Source organism: Eubalaena glacialis, chromosome 14 (assembly GCF_028564815.1).
Source record: "Eubalaena glacialis isolate mEubGla1 chromosome 14, mEubGla1.1.hap2.+ XY, whole genome shotgun sequence".
In the NCBI taxonomy this organism is placed as follows: Eukaryota; Metazoa; Chordata; class Mammalia; order Artiodactyla; family Balaenidae; genus Eubalaena; species Eubalaena glacialis.
Window position 1 is genome coordinate 35,267,162 of NC_083729.1, and position 12,865 is coordinate 35,280,026.

Consider the following 12,865-nt stretch of genomic DNA (forward strand, 5'->3'; position numbering starts at 1 on the left):
ACTTACTTTGTTCTGTCCTGAAATAGGATTCTAATGTAATAGCAGGAAATGGTTAAAGGAATGCATACATAGCATAGTAAAATTGAAACAAGCAATAAGATGTGCTTTTGCTTCAGCTTGAATCATGGAGATCTATTTTATTTAGAAAATGTACAGACGTGAAACTTGGCCAGTTCTGCCACAAGTATTGTCTTTTCTTAATGTCATATTGGAGTAAGGGAAACAATCAGACCTTTGTGTTCACTAAAATCATGAATTGTTTTGGTTCTGAATTGATGACAGCACGATTTTTTTTAATTACTTAATTTATGTATTTAATTTTGGCTGCGTTCGGTCTTCGTTGCTGCGTGCGGGCTTTCTTTAGTGGCAACGAGCGGGGGCTACTCTTCCTTGCGGTGTGCGGGCTTCTCATTGCGGTGGCTTCTCTTGTTGCGGAGCACAGGCTCTAGGCGCTCAGGCTTCAGTAGTTGTGGCTCGTGGGCTCTAGAGTGCAGGCTCAGTAGTTGGGGTGCACGGGCTCAGTTGCTTTGCGGCATGTGGGATCTTCCCGGACCAGGACTCCAACCCGTGTCCCCTGCACTGGCAGGCAGATTGTTAACCACTGCGCCACCAGGGAAGCCCCGACAGCATGATTTTAAATTTAAGTTTAAAATTCAGTGTTTAGCAATCTTACCTAAGCCTTGAGACTTTATTTTGGGGGAAATAAAACAAGATGTTGCTCATTTAAACATTCTGTTTATTCTTGAATTATATGTAATTATTATAGAGTATACAGGAAAACTTCTTTATTTTAGGATCATAATTTTTAATTTCAAATACAAATATCCCTCCAGATTTTATTGGGCCTTATTCATGCTTTAGAATATATTTATGTATTCATATTATCTCTTCAGTTCCTAACTGTCAGCAGCTATATTCTGGATTATGGGTGTTTTGTGGGACATGGAGGAGCAAGGGACATTTTTAGAGCAGAAAGATCAATTTGGGTGGATATAGGAACTTTACTAACTTGCAGGCCCTGAATATCAAGGGGTATAATGAGTCAGGAATTGGGAGAAAGGCATTTAGAAAAGGAGATGAGAGGACAGAAGGGAAATACTTTTACTACCTTTTTTACCCCCCAAAATCTCTATAGCAGGAACTGTTGTCGTCTTGTTGATACCATTGTTACAGTGTTAAGACTGTCTTGGATTGCCTCACACTCTGACTTTTCCTCATTTAGATAATCATTCCAGTACAGGATAAAAGAAAGATAAAGAGGAAAGTAAGCTCTGCCCTTCCTCGGTACCTCTCACTTATCACCACAATATTTCTTTGTTCCATAGACATAATAAGGCATATACTGCAAATGCTACTAGAAAAAAAATAATCTTTTAGTATCATCCACAGTTCTTTTTCTTAAACTGGAAGGCATTAGTTATGTTTTTATCTTGTTTATTCATGTTAATGTAACTCAGGTATATCATGGAAAACAAATTGGAAAACTTTAAAATAGCCATTAATTTTAGCTTGTTCTATCAAACTACCAAAATTTAGGAGCAAAGTTATAAAATTATATACATTTCACATCTACCTCAAAGGAAAATACTTTAAATGCAGTCAGACTACTTTAAAGCAGAAAATACTTTAAGATGCAGAAGGGACTAGGGTATCCTCCAAATTAATTATTTGCTATCTCTGAATAATGGAAGTGGCTAGATAGCAAGTGGAGATCAACCTAGGGAAAAAAATTAGAAATGGAAAAAAAATTTTTTAAGACTTTTTATTATATTTCTGAAGAAAATACAGTCTTAGTAAATAGTATATTCATTATATTTCAAGGAACCATGAGTTTAAAGGATTTTGGATTATCTTAAACTTGGCAGTTTTAATAATATGGTATTTCTTTTTAGAAAGTCAGCCTTATCTGAAAATTTTTAAATGCCTATTTAAATTGACTTTTCTTTAGGATTCAGGTGTTCATTTATGTGTTATCGATGACTCCAATGAGCATATGCTTACTGTATGGGATTGGCAGAAGAAATCAAAAGGAGCAGAAATAAAGGTAAAAACATTTTAATTGGGTATTATCTTTTAGAATACATTATTTGTTTTGTAAATCCTTGGAAGTATATTGCATATCCTTAGGTTTCAAGAAAGCACCAGCTGGCCAAATTCATCAAATTTATTGATTTGTCATTATTCTTATGGTAGTCAGTTTTAAGATACAGTAGTCAAGCAGCTTCAACCACTTTCAGTGATATTTCAGACACATTGTACTACTGAAATGCCAAAGTAGCTGGATGTGTAATCTCAAAGTTAAGACTGTATACTCTACTTGGCTTCTTCTTCTTTAACAAAATATGTTATTTTTTTCATTAACAAAATATGTTATTTTTTTCAATCTTTAAAGATTAGAAAATCTAAAGGAAAAATTCAACCTTTGGAACGTGGCTGACATAACTGAAAAGCATATGTAACGATGTTTTTTGGTTTTAATTATGTTTATGGGATTATTAAATAAAATGCTACAGCCTTTATAGTTGCTATAGAATAGTGTTAATCCTTTCGTTTAGAGCAGGCTATAACTTGTAAGAGAGGAATGAGGTTAGCATTGCAACTGCATTCATATGGCTCAGAAATGGCCTCCCTCTGACAGGCTTTCAAAGGGATTCAAAGTGAGAGGATGGCTTTAAAAAATTTTTTTTTAATATATTTAATTAATTAATTTATTTTTGGCTGCGTTAGGTTTTCGTTTCTGCGCGTGGGCTTTCTCTCGTTGCGACGAGCGGGGGCTCTCTTCATTTCGGTACGCGGGCTTCTCATTGTCGTGGCTTCTCTTGTTGCGGAGCACGGGCTCTAGGCACGCAGGCTTCAGTAGCTGTGGCTCGTGGGCTCTAGAGCGCAAGTTCAGTAGTTGTGGCACTCGGCCTTAGCTGCTCCACGGCATGTAGGATCTTCCCGGACCAGGGATCGAACCCGTGTCCCCTGCATTGGCAGGTGGATTCTTAACCACTGCACCACGAGGGAAGCCCCGACAGGATGGCTTTTAAAAGCCTATGACATATTTACTATACTCTTAAATAACGTCACATTCCTCTTCAATTGTGCTCTCTCTTAGTTTTGTGTAAGCTTCAAGCTTTCAGCTTGTTGGATGAAAAGAGGTTATTTCTTTTAAATAGTATAAGTTAATCTTTTGAAAGTAGTAGAGTAGATTTGATTGTACTTGAAAGGAATATAAGGTGTCAGGAAACCTCAGACTTTAGAAAACATAAATGAAGATAGATTGTCTTTCAGCCATCATTCAGAGTAATTTAACATTGAAACATAGGGAAGTTACACCGAAGTGAAATATGTGAATTTTGGTCCTTTGTAGGAAAGGCTACCAGATGAAGTCTTAAGATTTTCCTCCTAGTGGCCACTCCTGGATCTCCTTTCCAGAACCTTGGGTGTTGGTGTTCCTGAGAGTTATATCCCATGTCTTCTGTTGATATCATATGCTGCTCCTGTTGTTCCCATGGCCTTGGTTACTACCTGCCATGTCCCACATCAGCTAACTCCAGCCCAGAGTAACAAGAGCAATTCTTGTTTGCCTGCTGGACATCTTTATTTGAATGCCCCATCTCGCAAGTCACAAGCAATGTGTCCGAATCTGTACTAATCATATTTGTTAGCCCCCAACCAGTTTGCCTCTCAGTGACTAACATCACATTCCACTTAGTTGCTCATGCTGGAAACTTGGGCATCATTCATGATTCCTTTTCCCTCACTTTCACACCCAGTCAGTCAGCAAGTTCACTCAACTCTGTATCCCAAATATCTATATTAGAACTCTTTCATTGCAAACGACTTCAAAACAACTAAAGCAAATTTAACGAGAGTTTATTGATTCATGTTTAGGGAGTTAAAGAAAACCTCTAGTAAAGGTCAGAGGGAGATTTTGCCTCAGGAATGATTTGATTCAGGGACTAGATCACTGATTCTCTGTCACCCCTCTTAGCTTCTCCCTGTGTGTTAACTTTATTCTTCTGTAGATAAGCTCTGTCCTGGCTTATGTCACAAGGATTGGGGATTTAATACATTACTTGTTAATTTATGTAAATTTAAAATTCAGTAAGGCAACTCAAAACCTTATTGACAGATATTAAAGAAGACCTAAATAATTGGAGGATTATACAGTAGTAATGGATAGAAGCCAGTATCGTAAAGATGTTAGTTCTCTGCATATTGGTCTATACATTCAACATAGTCAAAATCCCAGCATGATTTTTATAGACGTTGACAAGCTGAATATATGTGGAAATATGAATCGGTAAGAATAGACAAAATCACCAAGGTTGGTGAGGGTGTAAAGTAACTGGAACTCTCGTATACTGCTGCTAGTCATGTAAATTGGTGCAGCCCTTTTGGAAAACTGTTTGGTATTACCTAGTAAAGTTGAACACATGCATATGCATACCTTCTGACCCATCCTGTTCCACTTCTAGGTATAAACCCAAAAGAAGTATATACATGTGTTGACCAAAAAACAAGTAATCAAAAATAAAAGAAAAAATTACTCAAATGCCCATCAATAAGAGAATGGATATATCAATAACGTGGTCTTTCCATACAAAGGAATACTATACAGCAATTAGAATGAACAAATTACAATATATGCACCAACATTTGTGGATCTCACAAATGTAATGTTGATAAAATGAGCTAGACACAGAGGAATACCTTCTGTATTATTCCATTTAAATAAAACAGACAAAGCTAATCTTTGCTGCTGCAAATCAGGATCATGGTTACTTCAGCAGTGGGAGGGGATAGTGAGTAGAAAAGGGATCTGGGGTGTGTCTGGGATGTTAGTTATGTTCTGTTTCTTGCTTTAGATGCTGTACAGAGGTGTGTTCAATTTGTGAAAACTTATCAAGCTATGTACTTTGGATTTGTGAGCTTTTCTGATTATATAGTATACATCAATAAAAAGTTAAAATAAAATATCCTGTAAGGCCACACTCATACCCAAAGTGATTTATTTTCATAGATTATTCAGTTTATATCTTGAATATCTTACCACTGGAACCATGGGTTTGTATACTTGGGAATATTTATAGTTAGCTTTATAATCCTTGATTAATCAGTTTGGCATAAGATCCAACTGTCGAGTAGTTTTGATTTTTTCCAAGTGAAAACTAAGGACTGTTGAATCAGTTTTTAAAAGATTCCAATTCTGGAAGAGAGGTGACTAATTTTGCTTTGTTATCAACACATTATCTTTTCCTTTTTCTTCTTGTTTCCTTCCAGTTTTATTGAAATATAATTGACATACAGCCCTGTATAAGTTTAAGGTGTATAGCTTAATGATTTGGCTTACATTTGTTATGAACTGATTACCACAATAAGTTTTGTGAACCTCCATCATCTCAGATAGATAGAAAATTAAGGAAATAGAAAAAAAATCTTTTTCCTTGTGATAAGAATTCTTGGGGTTTACTCTTTACAAGTTTCATATATAACATTCAACAGTGTTAATAATATTTATTATGTTGTACATTACATCCCTAGTAGTGTACTTTTTTATATATTTATTTTTTTATTGAGGTATAGTTGATTTACAATGATGTGTTAGTTTCAGGTGTACAGCAAAGTGATTCAGTTATACATATGTATACACACACATACACATATATATACACACAATATGTATTCTTTTTCAAATTCTTTTCTCATATAGTTATTACAAAATATTGAGTATAGTTCCCTGTGCTATACAGTAGGTCCTTGTTGCTTATCTATTTTATATGTAGTAGTGTGTATGTGTTACTCCCAAATTCCTAATTTGCCCCTCCCCCAACCTTTCCCCTTTGATAACCATAAGTTTGTTTTCTATGTCTGTGAGTCTGTTTATGTTTTGTAAATAAGTTTATTTGTATCATTTTTTTAGATTCCACATATAAGTGATAGCATATGATATTTGTCTTTTTCTGTCTGACTTCACTTAGTATGATAATCTCTAGGTCCATCCATGTTGCTACAAATGGCATTATTTCATTTTTTTATGGCTGAGCAATATTCCATTGTATTTATGTACCACATCTTCTTTATCCACTCATCTGTTGATGGACATTAGGTTGCTTCCATGTCTTGGCTGTTGTAAATAGTGCTGCAGTGAACATTGGGGTGCATGTATCTTTTCAAATTATGGTTTTCTCTGGATATATGCCCAGGAGTGGGATTGCAGGATCATATGGTAGTTCTATTTTTAACTTTTTAAGGAACCTCCATACTGTTCTCCGTAGTGGTTGTACCCATTTACATTCCCACCAACAGTGTAGGAGGGTTCCTTTTTCTCTACACCCTCTCCAACATTAATTATTTGTAGACTTTTTGATGATGACCATTCTGATTGGTGTGAGGTGATACCTCATTGTGGTTTTGATTTGCATTTCTCTAATAATTAGCGATGTTAAACGTCTATTCATGTGGCTTTTGGCCATCTGTTTGTCTTCTTTGGAGAAATGTCTGTTTCTCTTTTGCCCATTTTTTGATTTGCTTGTTTGTTTTTTTGATACTGAGCTATATGGGCTATTTGTATATTTTGGAGACTAATCCCTTGTCGGTTGCATCGTTTACTAATATTTTCTCCCATTCTGTGGGTTGTCTTCTCGTTTTGTTTATGGTTTCCTTTCTGTGCAAAAGCTTTTAAGTTTAATGAGGTCCCTTTCCTAGGTTTTTTTGAGGAAAGAGCATAAAAGCTCTTTGTTTTTTCATTCTGTAGGAATCAGTAGTGACCATTCTGTATCTACTTTTTACGTCTTCAGCATGGGGATGAATCTCTAAATCAGTAATATTTTCCTGAATGAATGGCCAATAGTATAGTACAAAGAAAGATAAGACTGGTTTGTTTTTTTTAAGACCAAAATGGCAATGTCTTTAAGACAGCATGTACATTGCTCTTTCATTTACTAGTTTTAGCATACTTTTCCTTGAATGTGCAAGAAATTAAAACAACCTAAAACTAATTCGTGTAAATGTCTTCCTAGTGCAGAGTTATTATATATAGATAGCATAAAAGATGATATAATAAGATAAGGACATCAAATTTAAATCATTATTCTAAAAATCTATTATTAAAAATTTTCAGGAAAATAGAACTTTGAAGAAAAGGCATTTCCTTAAAAATTTTCCCTATCTTTGATTATCAGTACCTGTAATTGGTACTTAATGGAGATAAGGATATACATTCATCTAAAGCTTTATTTCTCTTTCCACAGACAACAAATGAAGTTGTTTTGGCTGTGGAATTCCATCCAACAGATGCAAATACTATAATAACCTGTGGTAAATCTCACATTTTTTTCTGGACCTGGAGTGGCAATTCACTAACAAGAAAACAGGGAGTTTTTGGGGTAAGGACCAGAATGTTATAACTTCATTATAAAACTTTAATTTTTTAATTGTTGAGTAAGCTTAAAGTCATCATGCCAAAGGGAAAACTGAAAATTCTCATTGTTTCATTGTAGAAATATGAAAAACCAAAATTTGTGCAGTGTTTGACATTCTTGGGGAATGGAGATGTTCTTACTGGAGACTCAGGTGGAGTCATACTTATATGGAGCAAAACTACTGTAGAACCCACACCTGGGAAAGGGCCTAAAGGTACAGTATTCTCATATTAAAGTCATTCCTTTCAGTTTGCGCATATTGCTATTGCAGTCCCATCTCTTACCCAGACCAGGAGAGAGAGAGCTGCAGGGAGACAGTATGAGAGTCACCAACATACATTTTGTTTTTAAGGTTCTTCATGACAGTCTTTTTTTAAATCTCAAATTATTTACTCATTTATTAAGCATATGTAACCTACATTTGACTACACTGTACCTTTCCTTCCAGGAGGTTAATACAAAATAATTAGAGATGATACAGATACACGTTAATTTAAACACCGTAAAGATTAAGAGAGAAGTCATCCCAATCTTCAGTATTTTGTGAAGCCTTCACAGAAGAAATGATATTTCTGTTAAGCCATAATGAATGTGCAACACTACAAAAGATATGGAACTTTGATCCCAGTTAGGGATCAGTGTAAGTTAAGGGAGAAAGATGGTTATGAACGTGAAGCATCCAGGATAGTGTGAATAAACTTGTCATGTGTTAACAAAAACAAGAGACAGCCAGCATGAAGGAAATACAATTTTAAAAAATAGTAGTGAATTGCAGTACCTCTTATCAATTAAAACTAATATATACTAAGCCAGTGAAAATTCAAATAGGGATTAAAGATACAGATTTTCCGAGTTATCCACAAGAATCCTAAAAACTGGTTGAGTTCACCATGGAAGAGAGAAGAGCTGTGAGGCCAAGGATCCTTAGTCCCACAGTTAGATGACCAGAAAAGAGCCTACAAGGGTTACAGAAGTGAGATTTAAAAAAAAAAGTTAGCAAGATAGAACTTTTTATTTAGTGCCTGAACAAAGAAGCAGAGAGGGCTTCCCTGGTGGCGCAGTGGTTGAGAATCTGCCTGCCAATGCAGGGGACACGGGTTCGAGCCCTGGTCTGGGAAGATCCCACATGCCGCGGAGCAACTGGGCCCGTGAGCCACAATTACTGAGCCTGCGCGTCTGGAGCCTGTGCTCCGCAGCAAGAGAGGCCGCGATAGTGAGAGGCCCGCGCACCGCGATGAAGAGTGGCCCCCGCTTGCCGCAACTGGGGAGGGCCCTCGCACAGAAACGAGGACCCAACACAGCCATAAATAAAATAAATAAATAAAATTAAAAAAAAAAAAAAAAAAAAAGCAGAGAATTCCCAGGAGTTTCAGTGCTATAGGGAGATCAAGAAGAATAAGAACCAAGAAAAGACCAAAGGAGCTTGCAATTTCAATAGAACATTAAGGCCGTAGAACAGCTAAGTATAGAATAGCCAGTTTTAAAATGGAGAATTTTGGGCTTCCCTGGTGGTGCAGTGGTTAAGAATCCGCCTGCCAGTGCAGGGGACACGGGTTCGAGCCCTGGTCCGGGAAGATCCCACATGCTGCGGAGCAACTAAGCCAGTGCACCACAATTACTGAGCCTGCGCTCTAGAGCCCGTGAGCCACAACTACTGAAGCCTGCACACCTAGAGCCCGTGCTCTGCAACAAGAGAAGCCACCGCAGTGAGAAGCCCGCGCATCACAACGAAGAGTAGCCCCCGCTCACCACAGCTAGAGAAAGCCTGTGTGCAGCAACAAAGACCCAATGCAGCCAAAAATAAATAAATAAATAAATGTATTAAAAATAATAATAATAAAATGGAGACTTTTGAGAATCCCAGTTGAAAATGGAATGGAAGGCAAAGTTACTAGAATCAATCAGTAGTCTTTTTAAGGTTGCCTAAAACCTGAGAGTAAAATGGGTATTGTGGTGGAAAAAAGACTAAAAATCTTAGAGAGAGAGATGAGAATAACTGGTTTGGGCGTAAGAAGAAACATTTTATCCTTGAAAAAGAATAATAGCCTACATTCTATCCTGAGATCTTATGTGGCTAAATGGTGGAGGTCATGCAGGATGACATTGCTCTCAGTAAAAGTGGCTCCCTGTTAAAAACTTGAAGTTTTTATTGTTAATGGATAATATAAGAATAGTAATATAGTAAAATATCACATAATCAGACTCCATTACTTCAGAATTCTACTTGTTGGAATTGGAATGCAGCTGAAACCTTTGACTTGCCTATGGAAATTGGATTTATTATAATAAATGAATACTAAAACCAAAGACCTACAAATTTAGAGGTATCATTTTCTAAATAATTAGTGATTAAAAGTATCCATATCAACTCACAAAAGGATGGTTCCAAGGACCTTTTCTTAACAGCTGTTGGTTAACATTGTTATCTGTAATATAGAAAGATAGTCCCAATTACTACATTTGTGGTACGTTTCCTCCCTTTCTCTTCTCCTTTTCCCAACATAGCAACAGACATTTTGGTGTATGGACACCAAATTCCCTCCAGTACTGACACCTGGCCTGAGCGCTGTAGCCAGTGTAAAGTAGATTACCAGTTTATGATAAAAGGAGATAACTCAGGAACAGCCAGATGGAAAAAATGCACAGGGCAAGGCCTGGGAAAAGGGCCCGCCAAGAACCTACATGCCCTCCCCAGGCGTACCACTCTCCCCGAATCCCCTTGTGTTCACCAACCCAGAAGCTCCTGGTTGAGGATTCTTAAGAAAAAAGAAAGAACAGTACTATCAGTTGCCCTCCCCACTTACCTCTCTTTTCTTTTTCCTGGGCACATTTTTTTCAGTATCAGAAATGCCAGGAACAGTATTATCAAAACAGTGACTTAAATTGTTGACATGTTATCCTACCACTCTGAGCAGAGTTTGGGTATAAATGCACCCTTCATTAGCCTTAATGTGCGAGGTGAGAGGCAGGGAGGGGTTCAGAAGTTGTTTTTATTTTGGTTTTCATCTGAAAAACTTGTGGCTTAGCCTTTGTGCAGAGAAAATCTGCATATGCACGAACAGAAAACAGAAAATCTAATCTTGTAAACTGCTGGGCGCATGAAATTTGCTACATGATTGACCCTATTTTGGGCAAACTTGCTGAGAATTTTGTTTCTTCCTTTATATTTGGGGTTTTGAGGTATGTAAATATGGCTGGAAAGGATTTGGTGAGTTTAGTGAAATAAATGTGTAAGCCCAGATCAGAACAGATGTTCATAGTTTCCATTTTTAAATTCTTGCCCAAAATTTCAGTAGATTGATCCAGTTTGCATATTCCCTAATATGATATTTCTGTGCCCATGGCAGTCTTTATCAACCAAAATTTGACTATACTGTGATATTGCATCTGAAAAAGGGACTTTGGGGGTTTGCAGAAGTATAATTTCACAGCTAATCCTTTTATTCTAGTAAATAGGAGACAAACCAAAACTGTGTTTTATGCCTCATAAGGAGCTCTCTTGCTTCCAAACCATTTTTTCCTTACCTTAAGTGTAATTTAACAGGAATCTTCAAAGAATTATTTTCTGTTCTCTTTTTTTTCCAGTTTTATAACATTTTTAATGTATAACCTTGTCTAACTTAAGGTGTACAACATAATGACTTGGTATCCGTATATATTGCAAAATGATCACCAAAATAAGTTTAGTTAACATCCATCACCTCACAGTTTTTTTTTCTTGTGATGAGAACGTTTAAGATCTGCTCCCTTAGCAACTTTCAAATATACATTACAGTATTGTAAACAGTAGTCACCCTCTTTGCGTTAAATTTCTAAGTTTGTACCTTTTGACTACCTTCACCCATTTCTTCTACCCACCTCCCCCGCCTCTGACAACCACCGGTCTATTCTGTTTCTGTGAGTTTATTCTTTTTAGATGCTACATGTAAGTTAGATCATATGTTGATAGCATTTGTCTTTCTCTGACTTTTTGCACTTAGCATAATGTCTTCACAGTCTATTCATGTTGCATATGGCAGGATTTCCTTCTTTTTTATTCCATTGTATATATATACCACATTTCCTTTATCCATTCATCCATCTATGGACATTTAGGTTGTTTCAGTTTTTTCTATTTCTTATGTGGGTATAAGGTATTTATTATTTCCTACATACAGGAAATAGTTCAGAATTCTTCTTCTATGAAATAATTCATAATTCTTTAAGTGGGGGAGGGGAAGTTGAGAGTATCAACACCACCATTAAAATGTTCATTATTCTGAAATCTTTGCCAAGTTTCTTTAAGAAACTAAGAAACACTACCATTTTACCTGGTCTCCAAATAATCAACATGGACCCATTTGCGCGTTGCTAAGAATATAACAAATTTCAAAGTCTCCCTGATATTTGATTCTATAGTTAAACAGGCACAGAAAGCCCTCCAAAGGATCTTTATTTGGCAGTCAAGGTAAACTTGCTTTTTACGGAAGCTTGTTTCTGCTAGAGTTGAGAAGAAAGGGGAGATTTGCAAGTAAGCTTGGACAGACTTGGCCATGATTGTGCCTGGAGGTACAATAGGTTTTTAATACAAGGATAATTATTTTTCTTGGCAGGTATTTCAGACATTATTTGGCTTAAATTAAAGTGTCAGAAATATAGACCCATGAGAAGGAAATCTTGGATTATAAATTATTTTGTGGGTAAATACTATCTAAAGCAAGCTTTGGTAACATGTTTAAATTTAAAGCACAGACATATTTTTAGCTAAATTAATATAGGTCCTCCTCAGGAAATAACTATCCTGGGGTGGTGGGAGGTAGAAAGTGGGTATCTCACCGTGTTGATTACTTATATAGGGTATTTTTATTCTTGATGGAACATTTGTTCTTCAGTTTTTCTATTTTCTAAGATTCCATTTTTCTAGGAAGATCTTAAGTGTTTAACAAGGTATTTGTCATGTTTAGAAGTAGGGAAAACTGAATTAAAAATAGAGAAACTGTATTTCACTTTCCTGCATTCTGATAGAGAGCTATGAAATGCCACACCTCTGCGTTTTGTAATTTCTTACATGGTACCGTGGTACTTTCAGATTACTCTTGTTAATTTGACCATGCATGAGAAAAATAAGCCCTTTGCCCCCACTTTTTTCCCCACTTTTAAATGCCCAAATAAAGCCAGCAATACTCTCAGAAAATTCACATCTCTCAGATGTTCTTTCTCTCTTGGTCACATCAGAGCTATGATAGATAATTGGCTGGCTATCCTACTGGGCACAGTTGTGTTGTTCAATGTTTAAAGTATTTTTAGGTGATGAATGTTGATGTGAGCCGAGGCAGTTGACCTGAATAGCAAGTTAGTTGGAGTTCTGCTCCTAGCTTTGCTGAATCAGGCCTCCAAAGTAGGCAAGCCCGTTCCTTTCTCCCTGCCAAATATACCCATCTAGTAAGTATTTGTACCACTAGCAGCCTCACACT

The 12,865-nt window shown here is 36.6% G+C and overlaps 1 protein-coding gene across 3 annotated transcripts in view; it reads left to right on the top strand.

Moving 5' to 3' along the window:
* The window catches only part of EML4 (EMAP like 4), a 157,632-nt gene that overhangs the window by 112,589 nt on the left and 32,178 nt on the right, over positions 1-12,865 (top strand). For all 3 annotated transcript variants that reach the window (XM_061168735.1, XM_061168733.1, XM_061168734.1), the window contains 3 exons: positions 1,949-2,044; positions 7,242-7,376; positions 7,491-7,626. In XM_061168735.1, the coding sequence (XP_061024718.1) occupies positions 1,949-2,044; positions 7,242-7,376; positions 7,491-7,626 (367 nt within the window). The remainder of the gene's footprint in view (positions 1-1,948; positions 2,045-7,241; positions 7,377-7,490; positions 7,627-12,865) is intronic.